The sequence below is a fragment of the Nannospalax galili genome, unplaced genomic scaffold, assembly GCF_000622305.1.
Source record: "Nannospalax galili isolate Female #2095 unplaced genomic scaffold, S.galili_v1.0 scaffold488, whole genome shotgun sequence".
Lineage (NCBI taxonomy): Eukaryota > Metazoa > Chordata > Mammalia > Rodentia > Spalacidae > Nannospalax > Nannospalax galili.
In genome coordinates, this window is record NW_008360316.1 from 6,377,643 (window position 1) to 6,395,598 (window position 17,956).

At 40.0% G+C, this 17,956-nt stretch overlaps 1 protein-coding gene across 1 annotated transcript in view; it reads left to right on the forward strand.

The window, feature by feature from the left end:
* Window positions 1-17,956, forward strand: part of Micu2 (mitochondrial calcium uptake 2) — a 130,342-nt gene that overhangs the window by 40,924 nt on the left and 71,462 nt on the right. The window contains exons 3-4 of the mRNA XM_029559610.1: window positions 4,330-4,361; window positions 4,450-4,525. Of these exons, the coding sequence (XP_029415470.1) occupies window positions 4,330-4,361; window positions 4,450-4,525 (108 nt within the window). The remainder of the gene's footprint in view (window positions 1-4,329; window positions 4,362-4,449; window positions 4,526-17,956) is intronic.

A 17,956-nucleotide genomic window follows, 5' to 3' on the forward strand; every position in this document is an offset into this window, starting at 1 on the left:
GTTTATTTAGACAGAAAAGACATATCAGAGGACTGAGCCCAGGATACTTAACCACTTTGAGGCTGGTTGAGATGAGAACCCAGAGGAAAGTGAGAAGCAGCAGCTTCAAAGCTAGGAGGAAAACCAGGAGGATGGATGGATGCTGTGAGGATGGATGCCAGAGGTGACTCCAGGAGGAAGCAATACTCAGGAAAAATACAATGGAGGATCAAGTACAATAAGGACTGTTTTCATCATGGGATTACCAGCATGAGAGGTGTCTGTGATCTTTCTAAGCACATTTTGGTGAAATGAATGGAGTAGATTTAAGGGGGGAAAAAGTGGGGAAAGAGAAAATGGATAAAGAAAAAGGCACTGATGTGGTTTTCTGTGAAAGGATGGTGAGAGGTGAAGTGATAGGTGGGGGTAGAAATGAGATCAAGGGGAGACTTTTAAATTTGGGATGAGAGAAAAGACACGATTCTCTATTTCCTGCCTAACTGGAAATGTTCTCATCACTTTTTAATAGTAGGTTATTTCATTTGTTACATTTATTAGAAGCATTGTTTTTTAGATTTCAAGGGCAGAAGTTTACAGTGATGAAAATGGGCAGAGAACATCTTTTCCCCCTTTTTATTTAGCATAATAACTAAGCAAAGTAATGAGCTATGCTCACTATGACATTTGCACACATCTGCATATTGCATTGCTTGTTCATGGTCGCCTCTGTCCTTTTCTTTTTATTGCCCTCTGCTTTTTTTTTTTTTTTTTTTTTTTTTGGTTTTCAAGAAAATATGGTATTTGTCTCTCAGAGTCTGGCCGCCTATTTTACATAATATGATTATGTAATATGATTTTATGTAATGTGGATGAAAAGGCAACATGATAAAGAAGTAGAAACCAACCTCAACAGATGCAGATAGTTTTATCAGCTATGAAGGTCAAGCAGCCTTCCCTAAGGAATAGAGGTTGTATGTCAGGAATGGGGGAGATCTGGGATTTGTAGGTGGGCCCAGAAAAATCCCAGAAAGTGGGTTGTGCCTTTGAGTGGTTTCATACTCCTTCTTGGGATCTGGGAAAGAGAAATGGAGAGTTCTGATAGAGGAACCAGGAATCTTCTGCAAGTTGATTGGTTAGGACCCAGGTCTGCAAGGAGGCTGATAAGGAACCAGATTTCCTCTACTGGGGGTTGGTAAGGAACCTGATATCTAAGCTAGAGGCCAAGAGTTCTGACTCAGATGTATCTTTCTCCTGGGGTTGGGAAGCATGGTAAGTTAATGGTCAGTTTGTTCGGTCATTTGTCAGGTTGACTTTCCTTCAGTGATAATCACCAATTCCGTGTGTTTTCCTGCAAGTAGCATAATTTCATCTTCTTTGTGGCTGAATAAAACTTACCTGTGAATATGTACCACATTTCCTTTATCCATTTATCTGGTTATGGACAGCTAAGCTAGTTCTGTATCTTGGCAGTTGTGAATATTGCAATGTTAAACGTAGATATTCAAGTCTTGAAAGCATGAGTTGATGATGAAATTGTTCCTGAAAAAAGAAAATCAGCTATCAAGACTTAGAAGGACTCTGAGAAGTCTCATAGCCCCTTAATCCAGTTAAAAAGAAAATCAGTGTTCTCATAGCACTTGAAGACTAGTTTTCAAATCATTCTAGAAAAAAACATTTTTATTCTGGGCTGTAAATAACTTAAAACCAGCCCATCCCCATTGGGGTCTGTGGCTGCATTTTCTAGTTGAGGAAGAACGGGTGGTCTTTTCAATCTTAAGAACAGACTGCACCTCCCCTGGGAGATTCAGGAAGAATACCACCCTTTTCTCCTTAAATTCTTTAGACACACTTAAGCTTAGCTACTTACTCCTCACTTTCACCGAAGTGCTCATTCTTTCAGAAGCCATAAAAAGCAGTCACTGAAAATTATAGGCAAGGCTGTGATAAATAAAAGTTTTTAAATAATCATTTTCAAAATCCAAACCCAAACCACATTTTTACTCTTCCAATAGCCTCTAGAAAGTAATTCTAAATTTTAGATGCCTTGCGAGTCCACCTATTTTAATCTTACTTTTGGGGATTTCAGTATAACAAATGAACGCTTTATCTTGTTTTTACTTGTTAATATTAAAATGATTCAATTTCATGGGAAAAAAATAAGGACCTTTTATGGTTTTCTTCCTAATATTCAAACACACACACATGCACTCGCGTGCAACTTTTTGTGCTTATTTTAATTGGAAACTGAAAGGAGTTTTACTATTCATCTTTTAGAGCTCAGTTATCAGCAACAGTTTATACTGTTTTGGAATATGGTATTGTAAGGTGTTAGTTTGAGAGACAGGGCCTAAAACATACCAGCCTCTCCTCATTCACAGATCAGCACTTCATTCAGTTCCCAAATTAATTCTATAGTATGTTCATAAAGCAGAGACTGCTGCAAAAGTACCAGGTACTCCATGCTCCTGTGACTGCTGGGTAATGTCATAGACATGGGCCTATGCTAGCTTTTCTATTGCTCTAATAAAATATCAGGACCAAGAGCAACTTAAGGAAGAAAGGGTTTATTTTGGCTCAGAGTTCCAGAGGGATAGAGTCCATCATGGTGAGGAAGGCATGACATGGCCACAGGAGCAGGAAGCTTGCTGATCACGTTGTTATTCGCACACATGATGCAGAAAGAGAGAGAAGGAGGAGGTTGAGCCTATAAAATTCTCAAACTGGGCATGGTTGCGCACGCCTTTAGTCCCAACACTTGGGAGGCAGAGGCAGGGGGATCTCTGTGAGTTCGAGGCCAGCCTGGTCTACATAGCGAATTCCAGGCCAGCGGGGCTACAAAAAGACCAAAAAAAAAGACTCTCAAAACAAGCCCCCAATGGCGTATTTCCTCCAGCAATGCTGCACCTCCTAAAGGTTCCGTAACCTCCCCACATGACATTTTTTTCCTTTCTCTCTCTTTTTTCTTTATGTGTATGAGTGCTTTGCCCACATGTATGTAAGTGTACCACATACACACAGTGCACACAAGGATCAGAAGAGGACATCAGATCCCCTGGAACTGGAGTTATGGACAGTTATTAGTCACCATGTGGGTACTGGGAACTGAATGCAGGTCCTCTTGCTCTTAACCACTGGGCTATCTCCCTAGCCCTTGTGGCATAACTTTAAGAAAATCTTTATGAGGAGACAAGCATGATGGCACACACCTATAATCCTAGACTGAAGAAGCAGGAAGATCACGAGTTCTAGCCCTTGGCAACATAGTAAGACCCTCCCTCAAAAATTAAAAAAGATGGGGCTGGGGCTGGAGAGATGGCTCAGTGCTTAAGAACACTGGTTGCTCTTGCAGAAGACCCAGGTTCAAATCCCAGCACCCACATGGCAGCTAACAACTGTCCATAACTCCAGTCCCAGGGGTCCGACAGCCTCTTCTGACCTCCACGGGCATTGCATGATATGGGTGCACTTACTTATATGCAGGCAATACACACATACACATAAAATAAAAATAAATTTAAAAAAAAAAAGATGGGGCTAAAGAGATGGCTCAGAGGTTAAGAGCACTGGCTGCGCTTGCAGAGGACCCCAGCTTCCAATCCCAGCACCAATGTGACAGCTAACAGCCATTTGTAAATCCAGTTCCAAGGGATCCAATGCCCTCTTCTGACCCACGAGGGTATTGCATGTAGGTAGTATACTTATATACATGGAAACAGAACACTCATACACATAAAATTAAATAAATAAATGATAAAAATTTAAAAATAACTAAATAGGGGCTGGAGAGATGGCTCAGCGGTCAAGTGCACTGACTGCTCTTGCAAAGGACCCAGGTTCGATTCCCAGCACCCACATGGTGGCTACAAACCATCCTTAACTCCAGTTCTAGGGGAATCCGAAGCCCTCTTCTGACCTCCGTGGCATTGCATGACACAGGTGCACTCACATACATGCAGGCAATTCACTCATACAGATAATTTTTTAATTCAAAAATAAATAAATAATAATAATAAACATGAGTGATTGTTTTTTAAATCAGTGAAACCAAAAAGACAGGTTTTAATATATGAAGAAAGAAATCATGTGGCACAAATCAATGTATGATGCCCACAAGACATAAAGCCCACTGGAACAGGATGTATGAAAGTAAAAATATATCTTGCAAAAAACTGTAATATCTTTGTGTTCAGACCCAGAATTCTTTGGTTCATGATTTTATATTAGGGATATTGACTAAAGTTGCCAACTTTGACTTACAGATATTTAGTTGTTTTTGAGACAATTTTCTTAGTGCAATCTGAGTGTTACAAAGGATTAGAAGTACTAAACAATATTTCTTCTTTGCTATAGGTAAAACACTAGTCAAGAAGCTGGCAAAAAAGGTAAGCACATGGGGGCTTTTAGTTGGTTGTTTGGGGTAGCATGGGAAATGAACTCTAAATTGAAAGACTTGAATTTGTGTGTTCAAAGGATGTGGAGGATATACTGACAGGAATCCAAACTGCACGTTGTGGATCAACTTTTTTTAGAGACCTAGGTGACAAAGGTAATTTTCATTCACTGTTAAATTTTTATTTATGTGTTTTATTTAACTAAAGTAGTATTAGAGAATCAAGCTGTGATATTTATACCATGTTATTTAATAGGTGTTTCAAAGCATAATAAAGCCTTCATTAAACAAATTCTTTCATTCTTCATTCTCAAATTCTTTGAGCAATTAAAGAAAAAATATTAATGCATCAGTAATTAAATCCTGGAAAAGAAATAAGATAGAGTAGCCTGTAAGATGAGGCTTGAGTATAAAGTAGGAAGATGGCCCAGCCTCAAAGAGCCCCTGAGAGTACCACCATGCAAAGGAGTAGACAAAGATGAAGGCCCATGAGGAAACCAGGCAGCATGACCAGAGAAGCAGAGGAAACAATGCTTCAGAGACCGAGAGGAAAGCGTGCTAAAGAAGAGAGTTAGGCTGGGCATGAAGTACATACCTGTATTCCTAGCCCTTGGAAGGCCAAACCAAGAGGAGGCCAGCATGAACTATATAAGTGGCACTCTGTTTCTCCCCACCCCCCAAAAAAGAAGAGAGTTATCAGTATGTAAAAACCAAGCACATCATGAGATGGAATAAGCTAGAACTGAGAACTGTCCTTTAGACTTTTTCATACACTTTTATTTCTTTGTTTAACATACACAATACTGAGCTTCATTCTGACATGTTTGTGCATATGCATAAATGTACATTGATCATACTCACCTCGTGATTGTCCTCCCCCATCTCTTCCAGTCCCCTTCCTCTAGATTGTCCTTTGTCTGCTTTCATCTATATGCATGTATGTGTTTAAATCCAGGTTTCCCATAAGAGAAAGAACATGTAGTATTTTTCTTGCTTCACATGGCTTATTATACTTAACACAATAATCTCCACTTCATCCATTTTCCTGCAAACTATAATTTCATTCATTATAATTGAATAAAAATTCCCTTGTATATATGTACCACATTTCTTTAATCCATTAATCTGGGTCTTTTTTTTTTTTTTTTCCTTTTTCAGACAGGGTCTTTCTATAGCCCCAGGTGGCCTGGGACTCACTATGTAGACCACGGTGGTCTCCATCTCACAGAAATCTGGCAGCCTGAGTGCTAGAATTAAAGGCATATGCCACCATGCCCAGCTATCCATTTATCTGGTTATGGGCAGCTAAACTTGTTCTATATCTTGGCTGTTATTAATAGTGCAGCAGTAAACATGGATGTGCAGGTGTCTCTATGATATGCTTAGAGCCCTTTATATTTATACACATGCAGGGAAGAGCTAGGTCATATGGTAGTTCTATTTTTATCTTCTTTTTTTATTTACTTTTTTATTTATTTATTTTGTCTTTTTGAGACAGGTTTCCTTGTAGCCCCAGTTGTCCTGGAACTCACTATGTAGACCAGGCTGGCCTTGAATTCACAGAGCTCCTCCTGCCTCTGCCTCCCAAGTGCTGGTATTAAAGGCCTGCACCACCACACCCGGCCATCTTTTCTTCTTTTACATACAAGTATTTATTTACTGTGTGGGTGTGCACACACATGCCACAATGCTGGCGTGTAGAGGTCTGAGAACAACTTGCATGAGTTGTTTCTCTCCTTCTACCATTTGGATCCTGAGACTTGAATTCAGGTCTTCAGGCTTAATGGCAACTGCCTTTACCTGATGAGCTGGCCCCTTTCTTTCTCTCTCTTTCTTTCTTCCTTCCTTCCTTCCTCCCTTCCTTTCTTTGTTTTTGTTTTTTTTTTTTAACACTGTTTGGTGGAAGGGTGAAGTATGTATGTGTTCACAGTGTATACAGAGATGAGACGACAACTTACAGGAGTCAGTTGAAGAGGCTGCTTTTCTCCAAAGTATGATTTTGACACCATCATTGTAAAGGTCTTTTACGTCATTGGTTAGGTTTGTCCCTCAGTGATGATGGTTTGTTTTTTCTGAAACTATTGTAAATGTTGTTTCCCTAATTTCCTCTCAACATGTTCATTTCTGATGTATATAAAAGCTACTGATTTTTTAGATATTGACTTTGTCTTCCACTTTGCTGAATGTATTAATCAGATATGAGTTCTCTACTGGAGTCTCTAAGTACATGACCATGTCATCTACAAGCAAGTTTAATTTGACTAACACCTTTCCTGTTTGTATCACTTTTATTCTGTCTCTAACCTTATTGCTGTAGCTAAGATGTCAAGTCACTGAATAAGAGTATAGAGAATAGACGTCCTTGTCTCATTCCTGATTTTAGAGGGAATAGTTTCAGATTTTCCCTATTTAGTACAATGTTGGCTATAGGTTTGTCATATATAGCCTTTATGCTAAGGTATGAACCTTCTATTTATAGTGTCTTCAAGGGCTTTTATCAAGCAGAGATGTTTGGGAATGAAGAGATGGTTCAGCAGATAAGAGCACTGGCTGCTCTTATAGAGGACCCAGGTTTAGTTCCCAGCATCCACGTGGCAGCTAACAGCCATCCATAACTCCAGTGGATCCAAGGGATCCAGTGCCCTCTTCTGACCTCCATAGGCATTGCACAACATGGGTGCACTTACATACATGCAGGCAGTACACTCATATACTTAAAATAAAAAATTTTAAATAATAATAAATAAAATGAAGGAATGTTCAACTCTGTCAACTTTTCTGCATTGATTGTCATGATTATGTGATTTCAGTCCTTAGGTTTAATTACATCTTGTTGATTAGCGTATATTGAACCATTCTTTTTTTTTTTTTTTTCTGGTGTTTTGAGAACTGTAGCCTCAGCTGGCCTGGAACTCATTAGGTAGACTAGGCTGGCCTCCATCTCACAGAGATCCACCTACCTCTGCTTCCCAAGTGCTGAGATTAAAGACTTGCGCCTGGCCCGCTGTGATTTATTTTTTTAACATGGCACTTACAGCTATAACCTTCAGACTGCCTTTGCTGTGTCCCAGGTTCTGGTAAGCTGTGCTTTCATTTTCATTTGATTCGAGGAGTTTTTTAATTTACTCCCTGATTTCTCCAATGACTCATTGATTGATCATTTAAGTGTGCATTTTGTACAATACAGAGATACCTGTACTGTTTCTATAGTTTCTCTTGCTATTTATTTTTACTTTTATGTCACTATGATCTGAAGAGATGCAAGGAATTCTCTTCTTTCATATTTGTTAAGATGTTTTCTGACGTAAAATGTGATTAGAGAAATGCTCAGAGTGTTACATAGATTATTCTGTAAATATCTATTAAGAGCACTTGATCTGTGGTGCAGGTTAACTCTGAAGTTTCCTCATTGAACTTTAGTCTGAATGACTCTAAAGGTCAAAGTGGGTATTTAGTCATCCACTCTTACTATATTGGGTCTTATCTCTCTTTTTACATCTATTAATGCTTACTTTATGAAAGTGGCAGTTCCAGTGTTCAATGGGTATGTGTTTAAATTGTTACATCTTCTTTATAGATTGGTCCCTTTATTACTATATAGTGGCCTTCTCTATTTATCCCAAGGTTGAATGGAAGTCAGCTTTATCAGTTATCAGAAAGCTATTTCAGCTTATTTTCAGCTCCATTTTCCTGGTAGGTATCTTCCATCCTTTCTCTCTTGTCCTGTCTTGTCTCTTGTCAGTGAGATTTGTTTCATTGAGACAACAGATGGTTGGATCTTGTTTTGTGAGCCACTCAGCTAGTCTTGTTCTTTTCATTGGAAAGTCAAACGTAGTCTTAATTAGGGCTGGTACTGAGAGAAGTTTGCTAATTCCTTTAATTGTATTGATTTTCTGGTTGGTTGGATTGGTTTTTCTCTCTCCTTATTGATAGCAAGGATTTGCTGCGTTCGATCTGATGGGTTATTTCCCGGTTGTTCTCCATGCATTTGTTCCTCTCCTGTTCCTCTTTGTTCTCGTGATTGAGGCTGCCATTCTTCATCCTCTGTGCTTAGGATTTTTTTTTTAAGTATCTCCTAAAATGCTGTCTTAGGTAGTCACGAATTACTTTAAACTGGCTGTAGCAATCTTGGTTGACAGTTACTCACTTTCAGGCCTTGAAATACATTATTTAATGTTTTTCTGGCTTTTAGGGTTTCTGGTGAAAAATCTGATGTGATTCTGATGAATTTTCCCTTTTAAATGAGTTGGCATTTTTCTCTTCTAGCCTTAATGCTGTTTCTTTGTTTTTCTTTTGGCATCTTAACTATGATGTGTTGTGGAGAGTTTCTTCTCTGATTGTGTCTTCTTGGGCTTAAATGTTCATTTTTCTCTTGATCTGGGGAGTTTTCTGCTTTAACTTCATTGGATAGATATTCTGTGCCTTTAGCTTTTAATCTTCTCTCGACACTGAAGTTCATGGAGGCTAAGGTTGTGCTTGTGGAGGTGTTGGTTGGGTTTTATGTTGATGTCTTAATGCAGTGTTTGCTCAGTCTTGTCCATCCCTGATACTCTTTCTTCTTCTCAGTCTATTCTTGGTGATGTTTCCCACTGTGTTTTAATCCTATTCATTCTCATTTCCAGATGTCATTTCTTTCTCAGGATCATGGAGTCCTTGCTGAATTTTGTCCATGTTGCTGGTGTTCTTACCCATACTACTGACTCATCTGTGTTAAGACTTTTGTATTTATCTGCTTATTTGTATCCTTTTTGAAGTGTTTTATCATGTTTACAAAAACAAAGAATTCTTCACCTAGCATTTTATCCAATTCGGTATCTTGAATTCAGTAATGAAAAGTTACCGTCTTTTACGAGACATGTCGGTTTTTCATGTTTCTGTGTTGTAATTTGTGTATCTGTTGGTTTGAGAATTTCTTGTAGTTTTATTTGGGAGATCTTCATGAGCCATTAATAGTAATTCTTAGAATGGAGAAAACATTGTAACAGCAACAACACCAAACCAAACAAGACAGAGAAGTGTGGGCTGGAGTTGTAGTTCAGTGGTAGAGTGCTTACCTTATATGTATGAGGAGCTAGGTTCAATCCCCAGACCTGCCCCCTCCCCCAAAAAATACAGAAATACACTTAAAATCTCCTAAATGCTACTAGTATGCCATCAATGACCATAGAACATAAAATGGCAAAAATAATACAGACTGAGCTATAAAGTTAAAAGCATAAGAGTTAAGTCTGCTGTAGTGATGCACACCTATAATTTCAGTGCTTGGAAGGTAAAGGTAGGAGCATCAGGAGTTCAAGGCTAGCCTGGACAATATGAGGCTCTGTCTCAAAAAAACAAGCAAAGTTGTTGGGGTAAATGTAGAAATAGTAAATCAATGAGAGAAAAGAAGGGGGAAATAGAGGAGAAGCAAAATTAGATAAAATCAAGGAAAAGGAGAAGTGAAGACAATTATAAAGAAGAAGAAAGAGCAAGAGATTGAGAAGAACAAAGTAAAAATTCCCTAATAATGGAAAAATACATAAAATTATACAAATGTAAGAACTGAATCAAAACAGAGAACTTTTTTGAAAATAATAAGGTAAAATTAAAATACTAGGAAAAAGAATAGTAAAAAGGAGAAAGGAGAGGGAAGGGACAAGAACAAAGGTGAAGTGGCAGAGAGGCTTTTTTCTGGATCCTCTAAAATTGAAATATTCCAGATGGGTGTATCAAGGAGCAGTATCCATTGAACTTGTAAACTTTTGTCTTAAAATTTTTTTCTTACAAATGAGTCATGCTAGTGCTGAGCCTGGACTGGACAGGGATAGAAGTCAGCCAGAGCATCCTCACTTTAGTAGCTTCCCTTCTTTGTGTACCAAGGCCCTCTGCTGGCTACAGTTAGCTTTGCAAATTTGAGCAAGACAAGTTCTCCCACCTATGAGACTCAGGAGTTTGTACTCTGGAGTGTCTACTACTTGAGGGCAGCTCCCAACTATGTTGGGAGTGGGGGAAGAAAGCACAGCACTGAGATCTGCACAGACAGACCTGTCTCTTACTTTCAAAATCACTTAAGTATTAAACACCTTGCTGAACAGCTGTGGCTATGGCTGCCTCCTATAGCTTCAGAATTCTCAGGGTCTACAGCAGAATCCTTGTGGAAGATAGGTGCCTTTCAAGGTTGATCCACCCACTAATCTCAAGCTCAAGGCTGTCAGACTCCAAAGTTATTCTCAGTTGATGAGAACTGCCCCTAGCCACCACCAAGAGGGAGCAGGGCTACCCCTATACAAGTCACTGCCTGAGCCCAGCCTCCAGCCATCTGTACTTTTTGGCTTGTCAGGGTTCCTTGACTGATTATCCCTGGTGCTCAGGCCAAAGTAGCTATGTCATAAGCAATAGGTTCCCTGTCAAGTGGGTACCCAGTCATCCTCCCAAGTCATGAGGAATGACAAAATAGAACTGCTCACCACTGCAGACTGTGCCACCAGCAAGGTCACTGTCTCACTGAAACCTAAACTTGACTGAGGCTTGTGAGAACTATGGAGCTACTCTCTGGACAGGACTGCTGGTCTCTTTTTACCAGGGCCACCCAGATTCCTTTTAGATAGCCCCTGCTTCCTACATCCCACCCCCACCCCCACCCCTACCCCACACAGTGGAGCTGCACAGCCAGCACTGTGGGTGACTTCTTTTCCCTGATTCACCCTTCTGTCCCCACACCCCTCAACTATCCTGTCATTCCCTTTGTGACTTCTAATTCTACAAGAATCAAGTCTATTCTTTATTTTATTTTTTATTTTATGTATATGAGTATATTGCCTGCATGTATGTAAGTGCACCCATATTATGCCATGCCTATAGAGGACAGAAGGTGTTGGATCCCCTGGAACTAGTGTGCAGATGGTTGCTAGCTGCCATGTGGGTACTGGGAATCAAACCTAGATCCTCTGCAAGAGCAGCCAGTGCTCTTAACTGCTGAGCCATCTCTCCAGCCCCAGTTCTTTGTTTTAATTTTTTATTTATTTATTTTTATTTATGAGTATTTTGCCTGCATATATATTGTACAGTACCTGTGGATGCCAGAAGAGGGCATCGGGTGCCCTAGAACTGGAGTTACAGATGCTTGTTAGCATGATGTGGGTGCTGGGAACCAAACCCAGGTTCTCTGCAAGAGCTGCCAGTGTTCTTAACCACTGAGCCATCTCTAGTCTCGAGAGTCTATTCTTTTTTATCGTAACCTCTCCTTTACTATTCACATGAGCCAACTTCTAATCTACCATCTACGTCTGTTAGATTTAGCAGCAGGAATGCTTGAACCTTGAGCAAAACAGGTCAGTGAGGGGACAAGCTCTAAAGCCATATTACAGAATTTTGATAAATCAGTGGCAACATGAGAAAAATGAGTAAAGGCCACTTGAGAGACCAGAGCATGAGCAGAGGAGCTGGAGAGAGGAAGCCAAGGGTGAAGATAGACACTGGTTTAGTTATGAGGAAGAGATGTGAGCATGTTTGTTACTCGTAAAAGAGAAAGTCAGAAAATGTAAGAGAAATGAAGTTTAAGTAGGACAAAATCCTAGAGAACAGGAGAAGAGGGGTTCTTTGAAACCCAAAGAGGAAGACTGTAATACCACTGGCTGGCTAGCTTTTCTCTTGTACCTGGAGGGAAGAGTGAAGAGATGGGTACTTGATGCATGGAAAATATTATAAGGTGGCCTCAACTTTCTTCACAAAGAAGAGTCTTAGGGCTGACATGTAGAAAAAGGAGGTTTTGAAGAAGCTGCTACAATTAGGAAAAGAACTGAACTGAACAGAGAAGCAAAACAATTTTGAAAAATTTTAAGGGACAAACAGAGAATGCAGTTCCTGAAGAATAGCACCACCAGGCAGTACAGTTGTGTGATTATCCTCCTACAGCCTCCATGGGGCAATAGAAAAGTTGCACAGTTCGTGTAGATGTAGGATTAGGTTAGACAAATAGATGGACTGGGCAGTTAAGAATGTTGAGGAAATTTAGCTAATGAGCCACAGAACCTAAACAGGATGATAGAGAAGGAAACCTGATAGGAAGAAAGATGAAAACAAGAAAATTTAAAAAATCAAGAGTTTGGAAATCTGTCAGTGAAGTTGAAAACATACATGGTGGGTTAAAAGCAGATACGAGGAAAGAGTGGTTGAATTTAATAAATAGCCATTTAGAAATCTTCAAAATAGTTCTGAGGTATAGCTTAGTGATAGAGCACTTGGCCTTTGAGCTCCAGGCCCATAAAATAAATACATTCAGTATTATAGTATTAATAAATATTAATCAGGTACTCTTTAGTGGTGGTGTCAGTTTCTGTCCATCCCTCAGTGCATTGGGATGTAGTAGGCCTCACAGAATTTCCTTATATTGCTTGTACTAAGATACTTATCTTTACACTGCAACACCCTACTGGATTCCTTCCAGTCAAACCACCAGAATACCCTTCTCCACCAGAAGAGACTAAGGTCTCCTACACTCCTCATAGTGAGAATCCACTGGGACACAACAATGAAGCATTGTATGTTCTGAAATCAATAGACTCTTGCAAATTTTTCCTCATTTTATGACCTGAAGAAATGACTGAATCTCTTCCATTCCACTTTTATAATATTTAGAAGAACATTACAGTAATGCCTTCCTTATGAAGTTGTTGGAAGAATGTAACAAAAGAAGTTGCTTTCAACATGTACAGTATCTGATTAAATCCAATACTTTGTATGCTAATCTAAAAATTTGATTTAAGGGCTGGAGAGATGGCTCAGCAGTGAAGAACACTGGTTGATCTTACAGAAGACCTGGGTTCGAATCCCAGCACCCACATGGCAGCTAACAACTGTCTTAACTCCAGTTCCAGGGGATCTAACAGCCTCTTCTGTCCTCTGTGGGCATTGCACGACATGGGTGCACTTACATACACGCAGGCAATACACACATACACATAAAACAAAAATAATAAATAAAATATTATAGTGTCTAGTACATTGCCCTAATAATTTTTACTTAAAGCATGGGCTTGAAGCCTGATTTGGATTTCCAGCTTTATATTATCCATGTAACCTTAAGCAGATTAATTGCTTACTACTGTAGCACAGTTAAAATTTATAATTGGAATATTACAATTTCTATGTTTTATAAGATTTAATTACCAGATTATAGGCCTTTGTTCATTAATTTATAAATTAAGTAATACCTTTTAATCATAGTTAATACAGATTGGACTGACTAGGAAATTGATGCTAGCTTGATACTTCAGAGTAGACTTTAGAATTTTAGCCCAGAATACCAGTATTTTGATCAAACCCATGGCTTCAAAGTATATTTTCTTGATCATTATTTTCTCATAGTGTTTTGAGATTTTAAGGACTATATTATCAGTTATGAACACTTGAATAATGTGTGTGGCTATGAACTCAATTGTCTCATGATTCTTTGATTTCTTTTTTTCCCTAACATGAAGGAAAGGTAGAGAGAGTGCTATAATAATTTGGCAGAATATCAGAACCAGAGTAGGCTGGGTTTTGTGTATGATATTATATAAGTATTATCTGTCTTTAGAAATTCTATGGAAGTTGTTTCCAGAGAAATTCATAAAACCTCAAAAGAGAAGGCTAAAACCATCTTAAGGAAAAACATCTGCTATAATAATTTAACCTGCAGCACTTAGAAGAAAGACCCATTGCAAGGACTTCAGGAGCATGCTTTACTTCCAGAAAGAAGCTCCAGGCAGCCGTATAGTTCAGTAGTCAGTTTTGTATCCCCAGGTGCCTAGTATGTCACCTAAACATTGTCTACCACATAGTAGTACTCAAATTAATTACTTGCTAATTAAAATTATTCTGATCTATTTTAGTGAATCCCTTTTTGTTTTGGTTTTCCAATGCTGGGACTCAAACCCAAGCTAGGCAAGTGTATTTATGTTGCTGTGATAGAAACACTGACCAAAACAACTTATAAAAGGAAGAGTTTATTTGAGCTTATGGTTCCAGGGGAATTACAGTCTGTCATGGCAGGGAGGCATGGTGGCTGGAGGTAGCTGGAGCAGGAGCAACAGAAGCTAAGCTCTCATATCATCACACAGGCACAGGAAGCAAGAGCAACTGGAGATCTGACAGGCTTAAGAACTCTCTAAGCCCACCCACAGTGACGTGCTTCCTCCAGGATAGCCACACCTTCTAAAACCTCCCAAAACAACGCCATCATCTGGGGACAAAATGTCCAAATACTTGGAGCCTATGGGGGATATTTTCATTCAAACCATCACAGCAGGTGCTCTACAGTGGGCTACATCCCCAGCCCAAGTGTTTTTGCTGTGCAGTCTTAGTTAGCCTTCCTGTAGATTGAAAATATGAAGACTATGTGGGATTGGTTTTTTTTTGTTTGCTTTTTAAATTTTATTTATTTTATGTGTATGTGTATACCTGCGTGTATATATGTACAGCACATGCATGCAGGTGGTTGTAAGCCACCATGTGGGTCCTGGGAACCAAACCCAGGTCCTCTGGAAGAGCAGCAAGTACTGCTGACCACTGGGCCATCTCTTCAGCCCCAGAAATTACTTTTTAAAAACACATAGTCTCGGGGGCTGGAGAGATGACTCAGCAGTTAAGAGCAATGGCTGCCAATTCCCAGCACCCAGCCAAGAACTGTCTGTAACTCTAGTTCCAGGGCTCCAACACCCTCTTCTGTCCTCCGTGGACATTGCACAACATGGGTGCACCTACATGCATACAGGCAATACACTCATACACACACACAAAAAATAAAATAAAAATGTTTAAAAAGTAATTGTCAAGGGCTGGAGAAATGGCTCAGCAGTTGGTTAAGAGCACTGACTGCGCTTATAGAAAACCCAGTTTCAGTTCCCAGCACCCACATGGTGGCTAACAACCATCCATGGGCATTGCACAACACTGGTGCATTTACACTCATACACGTAAATAAATAAATTTTTAAAATGTAATTGCTGGGGCTGGAGAGATGACCCAGCAGTTAAGAACACTGGCTATTCTTGCAGAAGACCCAGGTTCAAATCCCAACATCCACATGGCAGCTAACAGATGTACATAACTCCAGTCCCAGGGGATCCAGTGGATGACCTGCCTGTACTTAGACACATGCAGGCATAACACTCATACACATAAATGTTTTTTAAATGTAATTGCCAATTAAATTTTTTCAGTAATTTATATTGATCTTTCCAGTTAGGATTAGCTGGCATTATTTCATCAGCAAAGTTAAATCTGTTTAGCAGTAATTCTTCAGTAAATTTTAGAAATAACGTGTCAATTGTTCATATCTGAATAAAAAATGAAATTGTTATCTAATTTTAATTTTCATTAAAACATTTCCTTTTGAATTATTTATAGAATATACGAGAAGAATGTTGTGCTTCCCTGGTAAGGAGCATTTTACCAGTCATTAATATTCAATGACTTCTATCTGTGCAGAATATTTTTCCTTTTCCTGACTAGATTTTATTGAAATTGGGGGTTCTAGTTTCTTTCTATTGTTGTGAGAAAAATCTGATCAAAACCAACTTGGGGAGGAAAGGATTTATTTGGCTTACAAGTACATGTACAGCCAAAAGAAGCCAAGGGAACTCGGGGCAGAAACCTGGAACACAGACCATGGAGGAACACTGCTTACTGGCTTGCTCCCCTGACCTGTGTTCAGCCTGCTCTCTTATATAATACAGGACCAACTGCCAAGGGGTGGCACTGCCCACAGTGGGCTGGTCTTCCCACACCATTCAAAGATCAAGAAAATGCCCCACAGACATGGCCACAGGCCAGTCCAATGGAAGGAATTCCCTTCCCAGGTGTGTCAAGTTGACAACTAAAGTGATCCAGCGCATTGGGATTCATCATTATATTATTATATTTAATATGGTTTGCAACTACTTACCTGTAATGTACTACCAGCAGATATGTTACCTGCAGCCATTTAATTGAAGAAAAATCTTGATAGTAGCAGTTTTGAACACAAAACAAAATTTTTTTAATTGCACTATTCTATTGATTACAAGAATGTACATCTACAAACAGAATTTTTTAATTGCACTATTCTCCTATTGATTATAAGAATGTACATCTAAAATAGCATATGCTATACTTGGCATATAATTCTTTTTCTGCTATGTATACCAAGCTGTCTTTGATCTCACAGAGGTCTGCCTGCCTCTGCCTCCCAAGTGCTGGGATTAAAGGAGTGCACCACCATGCCCAGCTCACGAATCATAGAATTTCCTAAAATTAGTGTGATTATAAAGTATATGCTCTACAGAAAGGAATTTGGCAGATTTCTCAGTGCCCTGACCCGCGGAGCAACAGCGTGGGACACCGAGACTGAACCTGGAGGAATGAATAGACAGGGGGCACGAAGAAATGGAGACAAGACAGTATTCTGATCAAGTCTCTTTTATTGAGCAATCACACAGTGTTGTGTTAATATAGTAAAGCGGAGGGTAGGGGAAGGTAAAGGGCGGAGAGAAGGCGGGGGGAGTGGAAGGCGGCAAGGCCCTGCTGGGGAATTTCCACTACAGTCATGAGCCCTGGTGGTTTCACAAGATAAGGAAGTAAAATGTAGAAAAAATCAGGGCAAGAAAAACATGTTCTTACAAGGCCACCTGGTTGTTTCAAACTGGGGCAGGGGTACACTTAAGGCTTGGCCTCCAACATCTCCTCCCTTCTACTTTAATAAAGGTAATCCAGACTCCTCCCGTGAGAGGCTATAGTTCTCACAGTTTTTGCTCTTGGTACTTTTGGGGAGGCAAGGCAAAGCAGTGAGGGACCTTTGGGTCCCTGCCCGGGTGACTGCGCCTGTCTTAGGTTGGAAGGGATCTCCCCCAAATCATACACCCGTCATGGGATGAGGCCGCAGCTTTGGTGGCCCTCCTGTCTTAGGTGTTTTAGTGAGGGGGCCACTTCTCTTACCCGTCTCTGGCTGCCAGTCAAGCTTGGCGGGCAAAGGTGAATGTACCAACCTCATGCTAGTCTGGTTATAGATGTTAGGGAGTTATGTTATAAGTCCAAGGTTAAGGTACCAGGAGACCTCAAGGGTCTGTCATATTCAGTTTCCAGGGGCTCAGTCATCTCTAAGCGTTGATAGTGGATTTGAATGGGCTTAGATAAAATTGAATCAACCTGTTGTTTGATAAATTTTGTGATCCTATTGAATGCCCAGGGCCCAAAGGAAATTACTATCAGAAGGCCTAGGAGGGGGCCAAGGAGGGGAAGGAGGTAGGGCATGAGTCTGCCAAGCCCGGTCCAGAAGGGGTTATCTTGTAGTTCTCGACGTCACTTTTCTAACTGTTCTTGGAGATTTTTGATCTTATCTCGAACTATGCCGGATTTGTTGGTGTAGAAACAGCACTTCTCCTGTGAAAACAAGCAGATGCCTCCCTTTTGGGCAGTTAACAAGTCTAGACCTCTTCTGTTTTGAAGGACTACCTCAGCCAGGCTATCAAGTTGTGTCTGGATCTCTATTATGGTTTCTGAGAGAAGTTGAACATCATCAATTAATTGCTGGGAGAGTTTATAGTAGGTGTGGGTGGCCACCCCCAAGCCTGCAGTTCCAGTAGCCAGCCC